At 42.6% G+C, this 13,755-nt stretch overlaps 1 protein-coding gene across 1 annotated transcript in view; it reads left to right on the top strand.

Annotated features, from left to right (window-relative positions):
- Positions 1 to 13,755, top strand: part of LOC140565093 (uncharacterized) — a 475,962-nt gene that overhangs the window by 422,228 nt on the left and 39,979 nt on the right. Inside the window, exon 5 of the mRNA XM_072690905.1 lies at positions 856 to 860. Within this exon, the coding sequence (XP_072547006.1) occupies positions 856 to 860 (5 nt within the window). The remainder of the gene's footprint in view (positions 1 to 855; positions 861 to 13,755) is intronic.

Here is a 13,755-nt window from a genome sequence, read left to right as displayed (position 1 = left end):
AAAGTCAGGAGGCCTTCATACACATTCAGCCACTAAGCTCAGAGGAGCAGCAGAGTTGATTAGACCCTCTTCCTGTCCCTCTCCGGCTGAGTGCAGAAACCTTGAATGTTGCTGCTTCTTCCTACCCATCCAGCTCCTCTCCTGGAGACTGCTTTTATGACGCTATCTTTCTGGCTGTCCCAAAACCATCTCAACCAAAGGTGTTCCCCTGGATTCAGGTCTTGTGACTGGGAAGAACCAGTAGTGAAGAACACAGAACCCATTGTCATGAAACCACTTTGAGAGACGTCTTGCTGGAGGTAGCCTTTAGAAGATGGGAAACTGTGGTCATGAAGGGATGCACATGGTCAACATGGGGATGCAACAACACATTCAAGAGAATATTGATTGGTATGAACGGCCCAAAGTCAACCAAAAAAACCTTCTCCACACCATTACACCTCCTCCACCAGCCTAGAATGTTCACACAAGGTAGGTTGGGTCTATGGATTCATCCTGTTTGTGCTAAATTCTGACCCTCCTATCTGTAGTGTTCTTCAGCAGAATTCCAGACTCCTCAGACTAGGCTACATTACTCCAGTGGTGCAGTGTTGGTGAGCCTGTGCTGAGCCACTGCAGCCTCAGCTTTCTGTTCTTGGCTGACAGAAGAGGAACCTGACGTAATCTTCTGCTGTAGCTCCTCCATCCACCTCACCTGAGACACTGTTCTGCTCTCCACAGCTGTACAGAGTGATTCTCTGAGTCACTGTAGCCTTTCTGTCAGCTCCAACCAGTCTGACCATCCTCTGTTGACCCTCTCCGTCTGCTGAACTGGATGTGTTTTCTTTATTAAATCTCTGACTGTCTCAATTCCAGAAGAGGTGAGGAAAGCTTCTTCAAGCACCTGCTGAAACACTTTCTAGTGACAGATGTGAGTAACTAGGGCAGCGTCACTGCTCACACATTCAGACAGGGGGGACAGTGTGGAGGAGGCCGGCTGTGGTTTCCCTTCTGAGCTTTGCATGTGCTGCTATGTTGTTGATGCTCGGTGTAAAACATTAAGGAAAGGCCACACAAATACAAATCAGCTGGCCCTCCAGTTGGCTACCTGGAGAACTAGGGGCATGTCTGCAAGTGATTGCTGTGATTGTCTGAGTTCATCAACAGTCAAAATCAGTTCTGATCTGAATCAGCTCCAATATCCCTGTTCAGTCTTGTCCTCTCCTTCTCACCTCCACTATAGAAAGGAAGCAGTAGGAAGGAAGGGTGAGAACAGGAGCAGCAAGTGGGTAAAATAAGAGTTTTTAAAGTCGGCACAGACAGCAGTTTAACCTTAAGGCCACTACGTATTACTAATGCTGAGAGAATGGCAGTGGACACTAGTAATCTGTTTATTACGAGTGTCCACTGTAATACACACACTCACACCTAGGGGGCACCATAGCCAATTTAGCATAGCCAATTCACTTACCATGTATTGTGGGAGGAAACCAGAGCAACCGGAGGAAAACCACACAGAGATGGGGAGAACACACCAAACTCCTCACAGAGACCAGAGCAGGAAAAGGTTCTACAGGGAGGTTCTATGGGGATGTTCTATAAGGTTCTATGGGGTGAGTTCTATAAGGTTTTAAGGGGAGGTTCTAAGGTGAGATTCTAAAAGGTTTTATGGGGAGGATCTATGGGGTAAGTTCTATGGGGAGGTTCTATGGAGTAAGTTCTATGGGGAGGTTCTATAAGGGGAGGTTCTATAAGGGGAGGTTCTATGGGGAGGTTCTGTGGGGAGGTTCTATGGGGTAAGTCATCTCTTTGAATGTCCTCAATGTTAAGGGCATAAAAAAGGAATGAATGGCGGAATGTTCAGAGATGATGTCACAATGGGCAGATCTCCCACACACAGCTGAGAGAACGGGAGCGGTGCCCTTTATCTCCACTGCTCTCCAGTCCTGTCTGTGCATGGAGGAGCTTCTGGACCAAGCATCAAGTGGACAAAAGTTTGTGGACAGAGATCTATTAGCCAGACATTTTGAATGAGCTAATGTACCAACTATATGCCATAGCAACACCTTAGCAACAAACACAGCAACATTACTGAGCCACAATCACTCTCTAGTTAACGATGAAGATGGTAAACACTGTATATTATAATTAGCTTAATGATGATCTTAATTACCCATGTTGATCAGTAGTGTTGTGTTTATGAGCTCTGAGCTCCACTCACGTCTTTCTCCTTCTTCTCCTCCATTTCCAGTCTAACTGAAGAGGTGATGTCTGTCTCTCACGCTCTCCACGCTGAAAAAAGCACTGGAACATAGTGATGTCACAGTCAACCTGCCCCGCCCCTTAGTTACCGTTGCTAACAAGCTCCATCAGAATTCTTTATTCGCCAAGGACCAGTGCAAGGAATTTCAAGTAATGAATAAAGGACATCATTATTATTACTGTTGTTGTTGTTCATTTATAATTAACAATAATGGCAATATAAATATATTCAAATATTTAAAACTGTAAACATAACCGTTATTATTAATAGTAAAATAAATGATATAAATGAATTAATACAGTGTAATACCTGTAACTGTCAGGCCCTTGGCACGCGCTCAGCAGCCGGCTTCCCTCATTAAGCGGATCAAGGTCAGCTGGGACTGGAGCTTCTTAAGCCGTGGCTTTGTTTTCTCTCGTTGTCGTGAATCAGCTCTGTTACAGACCTCTGTAGCACTGCGCTCTACACTCTGCTCAAAGAGGAAGTGGACCGATCCTGTCGTTGCCTGTTTGGTCTTATGTCTGTTATCCTTGTTGCTCTGTCTGCTCTGCTAATCTAAGCCCTGATGCCTCCCTGTTTCACTGAAGTCTTGCTTCTCTGTTTTTCCTTCATTGTTTTGGTTTGTTGGTTTTTCTGCTTCCAGGTTTCTGTTCAATGTTTTTTCAACACCTCACTTGTGTTCTTTCTCCTGGCCCAAGCTCCGTCTAGTGTTCTGCTTTTGTTTGATGTGTTTCTCGTTTTCCTGAATACTGCTCAGCTTCCTCCCAGTCCCAGCTGTGTTACTGTGTCCAGTTTGAGTTGTGAGGTTTTGATTTTGTTTCTGGTTCTGTGCATTAGATTGCTGTTCCCCCGGTTGTGCTTTGCTTTGTTGTGTCTGTTTACTTTTGCCCAGGTTACATTAAAGTCCTGCATCGTCCATCCCTGCAAGTGTTTCCTTGTGTTCACTGCCACGTCTGACCAGGTATGACAGTAACTAATAAATTATTTATTATCATTATTATTTATTTATTATTATTATTATTATTATTATTGAAAACAACTGTATCATGAAAACATCACATCTGTAATACATAAAGAAAATTATTATTGTGGTTGTCATTATTTATTAACAATAATAACAATGGTAATATTTACATATTTAATGTGCTAAAATGCCTTAAGATGAGACGATTAGCCTCGTTAATAAGTGAGGAAATGATCGCTGGCTTCTTCTTCTCAGTCTATGACTGGAGCTGCTGCTGCTGCTGATGATATCTGACCTGTAGGTGGCGCTACTGTGTCGCTTTTCATCCTGAATCAGTGTAATCTCTGTGAAACTGGACTGAATTGTCTACTTATGTCTCTTTACCCTGAACTGTTTCCGTTTTGTTGTGCTAATAACCACAGTATGAGGAGGCCTGGAAAAAATGACCTTAAAGTGGTTTCAGACTGACCTAAAGTGACCTTCACCTTTAAGTTCCATAATGAGTGTAAACAGTCCTTATTTCCCAACATGAACCCAGACCCAGATTCATTTGAGAAACTATGAACTGAAACTCCATGGCAGCATTTGAAAACCATTAATATGCAACATTATGGGCTGTTTAATTTAGACGTCTAATAGACTGTAGTGTCTAAACGATTAACTCCGGCATATATTAAATATAACAGCAGTTTATTAGTTCTTATCTCCTGCTCTCCGGGACCCTCACCTCACTTGGCCTTGGAGAGGCAATCTCCCCGCACCCTCCCACAAGCCTTTGCAAGGTCTAGGCCACAGAGACCAGCTACAGTTTGTTTCTTTAGTTCCAGTGCATTTAAACATTCAGTTCAAGTGAGGATTCTACAGATTTATCAATTCTTCTGTTTACAGACCGTCACTCTCCCTTTTCATGACGGTCATGAACTGAACTACATCCAGTTTTTTCACATATTTTTTTATTTTAAGATATGATTCTTCTCATCCCACCTACCACCTGGGAGTCCATGTTCAAGTATTTTCCAAGTATCGGTCAATAGATGCTCTAAATTCAGTTCAGGATGAGATTACAGAGAGGACGTAATGTACACGAGATAAGGGGTAAAGATAAATTTACCCTAACAGTGAAAGTAAATGTGTGTTCCCCTTTTACTCACATACTGAATTTACATATATATGGTCACCTGAAGTAATTCATAATTAATATACTGGCCTTTGGCCAGAGTAAGATCTTCCTGTCGTGAGTATTCAATCAAAAACCTCTAATCAGCATTAGTGAACAGTTCAGTTGTTTTTTGTATTGACTTTTACTGTTTTGACTTCTACATAGCCTGGTATACATAGAGACTAAATCTATAACCACTAGACTACTATAATAACACACAAAGTAAAGTAACAGCAAATGTTACATGTATTATGATTATTATTATTCGTGAAAAATAAGGGATTAAAGACTGCACACACTGCTTTCAGAATATAGAGTATATATGATATACAAGCTGACAGCCCTAGTTTCTCTAAAGCAGGAAAGTACGAGCAGTTGGCGTCATCACTCGACTATATGTTCAAAGTGTCAACATGTAATAAATAATAGGAAAAGGGAATGGTATTGAAACATTGGCAAAAAAACAAAATAGATAAAAGGGGAAAAAAGCCTTATAAAATCAATTCAAGTTTATTTATAAAACAACGAATGTCATCACAAAGCATTTAACAGAGATCTGGGTATAAATACCTAGAATAAAACCCAGGAATAAAAACAATAAATCAATACTGAATTAAGAGAATATGGAAATGCGCCGTCAAGCCATAAAAGATGAAAACGTGAGTGAAATGTTGAAGTCCAGGCAGGTATGCATGGTCATGCAGTGAGGTGAGGATGAAGAAACACGAGGCTCTAGATCAGGACAGTGGGCTGTAGGATAGTCGAGAGCCAGGTCTGGTGGTACAAGGATGGAATAGCTGGAACTGGGCATCTCAATACATGGTATAGAGAGAGAGAGAGAGAGAGAAAACAGAAAGGAGGGGGGAAAACAAGGGGTTAGGAGATCCAACGGGTAGGGTGGGAGTCAGATCACGGCAAGCTTAAAACATCAACAACAACAACAAAAAAAAAACAAAAAGTAAAGTAAACAGTAAAGGTTTCAAGCACATTTAAAACACATCTTAGATAAAACAAGGCCTTGATTCACAGGGAAAGTCCTAACTACATAAACATACTCAAAGGATTGGATACAATAAAAATGTCCTTCCCTAAACTCAGGCCTCTTTTGCCACAGGACTTACTGTACAAATGACACGGGTAGAATTGATCAAGGTCATAACAGTAGAGACAGAATTGTGGCCAAAATACATTTGCAAAGAAACAGACATATCTACCACTCCGAGAAAAAGGCCTCGAATGAACAGGATAATACAGCAGTCTCGAGCACAAGCACTGCAATCCATATGATCAGCTCAGAGTCCATAAACATTTTCCATTTACCAAACATGGATTTCTATCATCCCGTAAGACTGGTGTCCTCACCCCCTTATTTCAGTCCTGAAGCACTGTGGCTGTAAAAGCTACATAGGACAACCACATGCGGTCATTTCCTAAAGTAGTGTTGGTAAGAGTCTCAAACGCGAGAACAGCTCAGCCAGTTTGGATGAAACACTTTGTTTTGAACACAGAAACTCACAAGAGACATCGGTATGATTGACTAACTAAACATTAGGTGGTGCATTGTCCTTGTGTGTGAAAAAGGATAGGAACCAGATTCCTGGGGGCCTGAAAGGAGGTCAAGGGTGCACAATGTTCTGGGCCATTTTCAAGAAGAAAATTAAGAAAGGGATTTAGGAGTATGAGCAGACTGGTGTACAACCTGTAAACGTAGATTAGAAAGACAATAATAATCAGAACCTGTAATCAGATCAGGACAGAACAGTGTTAGTATGAAAACAGGCTACAGCAGCATGATTAGAATACCCCCAGAGTTGCTTCTTCTGAAGTGGGAAACTGATAGTAGTCCAGAATCCTGCAAAAGAAATGTACGTTACTGGTTGTAGGGTTTAAGAAGTTCTCCAAGATGCTGTGGGGACAAACAATCGAGAGACTCATTTCAGAAGAAGTATTTTATAATCAACATGGAATTTAACTGGAATCCAGTGCAGGGACGAGAGAATAGACACATGTGGTCACAATTTCAAGCTCTAGTGAGCAGTCAAGCCGCTGCATTCTGAACTTATTTAATGACCCTGAGCTTATTTAAAGATTTACATAAACTTCCTACCATAGCAGCATTACATTAATCCAATCTTGAGGTTATAAATCTATATAAATTTAATAGAGTGCGCGACTGAGTGAGCTCATTTGTGTTCTGTTCTGTTTTATTTTTTATATACATTTTCCTTTGACTTGTTTCATAAATTCAATATCACTGTAACTTACCTGGAAGTATTCAGCTGTGTGCTTGTGGTGAAGCGTCCTTCACATCTGCTTGAAGCCACACTACCACATCACAGCCAGCCAGCCAGAGTTGCAGGTGGACAGACAGCGAGCTACAGATTTGTAGATGGTAAAATAGAACGAGCTGCAGATGAACAGAAAAACAACCACAGAGCTGCAGATTTAAAGACAAACACAGTTGCAGACAGTCAGAGTTGGAACCAGAGTCTAAACAGAATGAACTGCAGATTTATAACCAGAGAGGTATAGATTGACAGACAGACAGAGATGCAGAAGGACCGAAAGCCAAGGGACATACATACAGTCAAACAGAGTTGCAGATGCATAGTCGGAAAAACAGCCAGCCAGCCAGCCAGCCAGAACTGCACATTGAAAGAAAATTAGCCACTAAATTGCCACACAGTTGCAGATAGACACAACCAGCCAGAGATGCAGATAGTCAGACAGTTTCACATGGATACAGGGTTTCATATGGATAAACACAGCCAGAGTTGCTGCCAGAGCCTTAGCAGGATGAATTGCAGAGTTTTAGATGGAGACAGACAGAGATGCAGAACGGTAAGCAGCCAGCGAGCCAGCCAGAGTTGCACAAGGACAGCCAGTCCAGCCACAGAATCACACATGGAAAGAAAGCCAGCCAGCCACAAAGTTGCACATGGACATGCAAACAGCGCCACACACAGTTGCAGACAGACACAGTTTAAAATGGACAGCCACCCAGTCAACCAGTTGTAGATGGACAAACAGCGAAATACACACTGCCAAACAGTCAGAAACAGTCACACAGTCAGAAAGACAGCCATCCATTGAACTGCACATGGATAGACAGCCAGCCATCAGAGTTTAAACAGAACGCAACAAAATTGCAGATTCATAGACAGCCAAAGAGTGCTGATGGACAGACAAGCCAGAGAGTGTTGATGGACATTCACACAGCTAAATATAGTTACAGACGCACAGTCAGAAAGACAGCCAGCCACAGAGTTGCACATGGATAAACAGTCAAAGCAGCACACAACAACAGAGACGCAGACACATAGTCAGAAAGAAAGCCATCACTGCACCTGACAGCCAGCCAAACAAAGTTGCAGAGGGATTATCATACATTTGCAGACGGACAGGGAGTTTCACATGCATAGACAGCCAGTCAGAGTAGCTGCCAGAATCTAAACAGAATGAACTGCAGCTTTATAGACAGCCAGAGAGAGGTGTAGATGGACAAGGGAACATACAGTCAAACATGGTTGCAAATGCATAGTCAGAAAGACTGCCAGAGTTGCACATTGACAGACAGACACTGAATTGCAAACAAATGGCCAAGCAGACAGCCACACAGGTGTAAATGAAAAGGCAACCAGAGTTTTAAATGGAGAGACAGCTAGAGATGCTAAAGAACAGGCAGCCAACCAGAGATACACATGAATAGCCAGGCAGCAAGCGTTGCACATGGACATGCAGACAGCCATAGACAGTTGCAGATGGAGTGACAGCCAACCAGCCTGCCAGAGTTGCAGATCCTAAAGGAATGAGGGCGCTGGTGAGTGGGTCTTCTAGGAGCCACAGTTAACCTATAAGGGGGGGTTACTTACATCTAGCTTAGCTTACCAGTATACATCAACAAGGCCATGTAAACAAGACATGTAAATAATGTCGTATTGTCATTTTAGGATGTGATGACCACCCCTATAGCAAGCACTTGGTTCACTCCAGGCTAAGCAAAGAACGAGCGCCTTATGTAAAGAGTGTGCGACTTGTCTCTTTCATGTTCCGTTTAGACTTGGTCTATACTTTCCATTGACTTTTTTACACGAATTCAATAAACATCACTGGATGTATTCAGCTGTGTACTTCTGGTAAAGTACACTCTACCACAACACAGAGACAGACAGCCAGAGCTGCAGATGGACAGACAGCAAGCTATCGTCTTGTAGACAGATAAAACAGAACAAGTTGCAGATGGACTGAAGAACAAATACAGAGATACAGATTTATAGACAGACAGTTGCAGACTGAGAAGAGGGACATACATACAGTCAAAGAGTTGCAGATGCATAGTCGGAAAAACAGCCAGCCAACCAGAACTGCACATTGAAAGAAAGTTAGCCACTGAATTGCCACACAGTTGCAGATGGATACAACCAGCCAGAGATGCAGATAGTCAGACAGTTTCATATGGATAGACACAGCCAGAGTTGCTGCCAGAGCCTTAGCAGGATGAATTGCAGAGTTTTAGATGGAGACGGACAGAGATGCAGAACGGTAAGCAGCCAGCGAGCCAGCCAGAGTTGCACACAGACAGCCAGTCCAGCCACAGAATCACATATGGAAAGAAAGCCAGCCAGCCACAAAGTTGCACATGGACATGCAAACAGCGCCACACACAGTTGCAGACAGACACAGTTTAAAATGGACAGCCACCCAGTCAACCTGTTGCAGTTGGATATACAGCCAGTCAGAGTTGTAGCCAGAGTCTAAACAGAACCAATTGCAGATTTATAAACAGCCAGAGAGTTGTAGATGGACAAACAGCCAGAGTTGTGGATCGAAATACACACTGCCAAACAGTCAGAAACCGTCACACAGTCAGAAAGACAGCCAGCCATAGAGTTGCACATTGTTAGACAGCAAGCCATTGAACTGCACATGGACTGACAGCCAGCCATCAGAGTTTAAACAGAACGCAACAAAATTGCAGATTCATAGACAGCCAGAGAGTGCTGATGGACAGACAAGCCAGAAAGTGTTGATGGACATTCACACAGCCAAATATAGTTACAGACGCACAGTCAGGAAGACAGCCAGTCACAGAGTTGCACAGGAATAGACAGACAGAGCCTAGGCAAAACCAGTTTTAAAAACTGTGATGGAACTATGCTAAACAAGTCCTTTTCAGTAACTGAAGCAGGTCTGCTTTGGAGCTGGTGCACCATTTATTAACACAAAAAGCTGTGGTTAGAGAGTGATGTGCAGGCTAGATCATCTGTTACATGAATCAGATCTTTACGGTGAGTCGGTAGGGAGATTATATGCCTTATATGTAAAGAGAGCTACCTCAGATTAAAAGTTGGACTGACACACAGACACTGAAAGTTGCAGATGGATGGACAACCAGCCAGAGTTACAGATGGACAAAGAGATAAAGATATACAGACAGTCACACACTGTTGCAGATGGAATAGATAAAAAGACTTAGCTTTTTATCATAAATATGCCGCCACGACCAGACCTGTAAAGAAAACTGTAATAGTTAAAACCTGGGGGAGTGGATTCATTCAGGGCCATGTATTCATTAGACATGGTGAACTAAGGTGGTTATCCCTAATAAAGTCATTGATAATGTTTGGTTACAATGTGTGGGACCAACACAGGTTAGATAATGCAGGGTTTGTCAGAAATATGAGCTAGAGACAATTTTTAACACAAGCAGAGCAATGGCAGAATTAATGAATGGAAAAATGTAAATCACTGGCCCTACCCAGTCACACCAGTCAGGCAAGTCAGTCCTAGCATAGTACCTTCTTGATGTTCCCGGAGAGATCAACAAACCCCAGAGAGCACAGATGAAGCCTTTCTTTGCAGAAGGGGACCGGACGTCAAACCTGCAGCCAGTGGTGGAGCGTGAAGAGTTGGCTGAACGGCTTGCTCCCTCATCAGTAGATGGGCATGGGGCTAGAAATGACGATCCTGGCAGCGGTCTTCTTCCATATGTTGTCTGGGAGCCTGCAGTAGTGGTCCTCCTGGACACTGGCACCTTGGAGTTACCCTTTGTGACAGATATTAATTAGTGTTTTAGAAGAAGTCTCCAAAAACGAGAACACCACCCTGAGTAGTTGTCCTTCGCTGAAGACAAAGTGCCGAGGACATTTTACCGGTTTCCCTGGTCACGCTGACTCTCCCAGGGCCTCTCCACTGCCACCGTATTCCTTGAGTAAACACAGGGGTTAGTAAGTTAGTAAAGCAAAATGATATAAAGTAACACACTAGATAACACAAGGATTAAAACTGGCTAAGAAACAAGCCAATGCTAATATTAAAGAAAATAAAGAAATGCCTAGGAGTAACAAGCAACATGAGAGGTCTTGTGGACAGAGGAGATTAAGATGAACCTATATAAGAAAAATTGTGTGCTGCTCACTAGCACTTGGAGGGGGGTTAAATTGTCTGCAATCACTCCTTTATTTACATGTAGACCTATATGTAGACCATGGCTTTGTAGCTCATCCTCAGGTAAAAGAGAAAGAGTGAGAATAGAACAATCCACTAAAAGTTATTTGGTTTACTACACCACAAACCCCCAAACCCAATCAAAAACCCTAACATTCAAACAAACATACAGTCATTACACCAATACACACTTTGACGCAGATGACAGCAAAGTACGACCTTCGGCTCCAGCAGACTGACGTTACAACAGCCTCCTTGAATGCTTTAATTAATTGTGAGATCTGTAAGAAGCAACCAGAGAGATTTAAGCGAAAATCAAACATGGTGAAAAGGTTTTCTGTAAAATGATTAAGTCATTGTATGCTCTCAAACAGTCTGGAAGAACCTAGGGGGTGCATTATGATCTAGATGAAAATGGCTTTACACAGAACCTAGATGACCATTGTGTCCAAAACAAGCACACTAAACTCAGGTGGATAATACTAATAATCTGGATTAAGGATCATTTACCAGTTTTCCTACCCTGAGGATGAAGAATCTGGATTAATTCTAATAAGGTTGTTCGATTTTCTGACGTTCTAATTACAAATCATGCAAGGGACAGACAGTCTCGATACTGCAAGATTTGTCTGAAACATTGAGTGACACTGATATTATTTTTTCTGCTTGTATCAAAAAGTAATATCGCACACACACACACACACACACACACACCTGCCAACTGTCCAAATCACCAAGAATGAACGACGGACCCCAGGCGGCCTCTTCGATCCTTGAGTCTGTCTTTTTCGGAAAGGTGTCCAGAAGTGTGCGGCAGTGCTCCTTCAGGGCCTCGCTGAGTCAGGTGGAGAACAGTGGAGAAAGATGATGCTGAAGGTGTCACACTGCCGAAGCACCAATGGAAGCCTGTTCAGGACACAGGCACCTAGAAAACAGGAGACAGCGGCGTTACTCTTTGGGCCCAAAATGTAAGTGTTTCACAGTGGAATCTCCAATAAAGAGAACACGACGACTCTCCCAGGCTGCCTCCGGCCTAGTCTTCCATCTGTGGAGTTTGGTCTGTCTCTACAACAGCAACTAGATCTGCGGTTCAAGCAGGACGAGCTCCATGCAGAGTTCCTCCTGTTCCTCCGCGGTCGCCATGTTCCTCGAGTGTAAACACAAAGACAGAAATGCAAAAGTCAGTTAGTGAGAAAAAGTACTGTACAGTAACACAGGTAGCAGATAGCACAGGGATTACAAGATAAATAAGACAAAGCCAATATTAAGGCTATAAAAGTAGGGATAGTTGCTCGACTCGGAGTCCAATTACGTCACAAGCTTTCAAAGCAGGACCGCATCGAAACAGCAATTTGGAGTCTTGCTCAAAATACTAGCTGGTCCTATAGATCCAGTGTGCAAAAGAGGGTTATAGATACACTCTGATGAGAGCTATCCAACTACTGTTTTTGGGTTGTTCCAATAGACAAAGTATAAAAGAACCATTAAAAGAACTGGTGGATGTTTGTATGTTTTGTTGTGTTTTCAGTGGGTTTGTGGTGCAGAAAAACACTTAGTGGATGGTTCGCTCTGCATTTTTTTCTTATTAGTTTGAAGACAACTTACAAAGCCGCAACCATTACAACATGTACAAGACCTGATGCAAGTTGGACAGTCACTAAATTGTCACAGTTCATTTGGGTCAGACAAGAACACTGGACTGCAGTCAAGCATGTAAGGAGGTACTTAAAGTAGGTACTTAAAGTACCTAATCATGGACTGTGTTACCAGAAGAGAGGAGAGAAACTGAAGCTTGAGGCACACAGTGATGCAGATTTGGCTTCAAATACAGAAGACAGGCGAAGCACAACAGACTCCGGTTTTAGTCCAACTAAAGATGGTCCTCTTACTCTCTGCTCGGTCTACATGTGAAGGAGAATATATGGCACTCGCTGTTACCATTCAGGAAAGCTTGTACCTCACAAAGATGAAGACACGACCACATTAGACACCACTTCATTCAATCAGTGCTCCATGAGTGTTAAATAACTGAACACTGTCCCACAGCAGATATGGTTATGAAAAAGCCAAACCTTTTAAAGAGGAGAGTATTTGGATCAGTATACAACACTTACAAACACGACAGATAGAAGCTAGAGTCAAAATGAGAAAGGGAATCTTTGTAGGGTACAACAAGAACAGTCCATCATACCGACACAGGGAAAGTCCTCAAACGCAGACTGGTGAAATTTCTTACAGAGTGTGTTACTGAACACCAAACCAAGACTGACCAGGCAATAGCATATGACTTCCATGGGGAGAGATGTGTACCCCCATGCCAACAGCTAACCGTGTTCAGACTCCAGAAGAGGTAAAAGGGTTTCAAACTGACGCTTAAGATGGCGTTTAAACAAAGGTTGACATAACAAACACTATTCAAAGAGAGACAGGAAAGCACCTCAGTATTTAAGCTGACTGTGTGTCAGATATTAAAGACCAGATACTGACCAATACTGACTACTGTTACAGGGTCTGTAATGTACCACAGAGCTTCAAAGAGGTGTTCAACAAAATCACAGTTTGAGTTGATGCAGATGACCTTGAGCTCCACCAGGTGGACGTTACAACATCCTACTTGTATGCACAGATTGATGGTGAGATGTGTATGGAGCAACCAGAGGGATTTAAAGGAAAGACAAATACAGGTGAAAAGGTTTTCTGTAAACTGAATAAGGCACTGTATGCTCTCAAACCATCTGGAAGAACCTGAAACATGATTATTAAGATGAAAATGGCTTTACACAGAACCTAGATGACCATCGTGTCTTCAACAAACACCCTGAAAACAGCAGGATGATACTGATAATCTGCATTGAGGATCTCATCATTGCTGCCAGAAACAATGACTTACTCATGGAGGTGAAAAAAAGGCAAACAACATTCAAGATGAAGGAAAACTGAACT

The sequence above is a fragment of the Salminus brasiliensis genome, chromosome 11 (genome assembly GCF_030463535.1).
Source record: "Salminus brasiliensis chromosome 11, fSalBra1.hap2, whole genome shotgun sequence".
Taxonomy (NCBI): domain Eukaryota; kingdom Metazoa; phylum Chordata; class Actinopteri; order Characiformes; family Bryconidae; genus Salminus; species Salminus brasiliensis.
The sequence above is the reverse complement of the archived record's forward strand: the minus strand, read 5'-3'. Positions and strand labels throughout refer to the sequence as shown.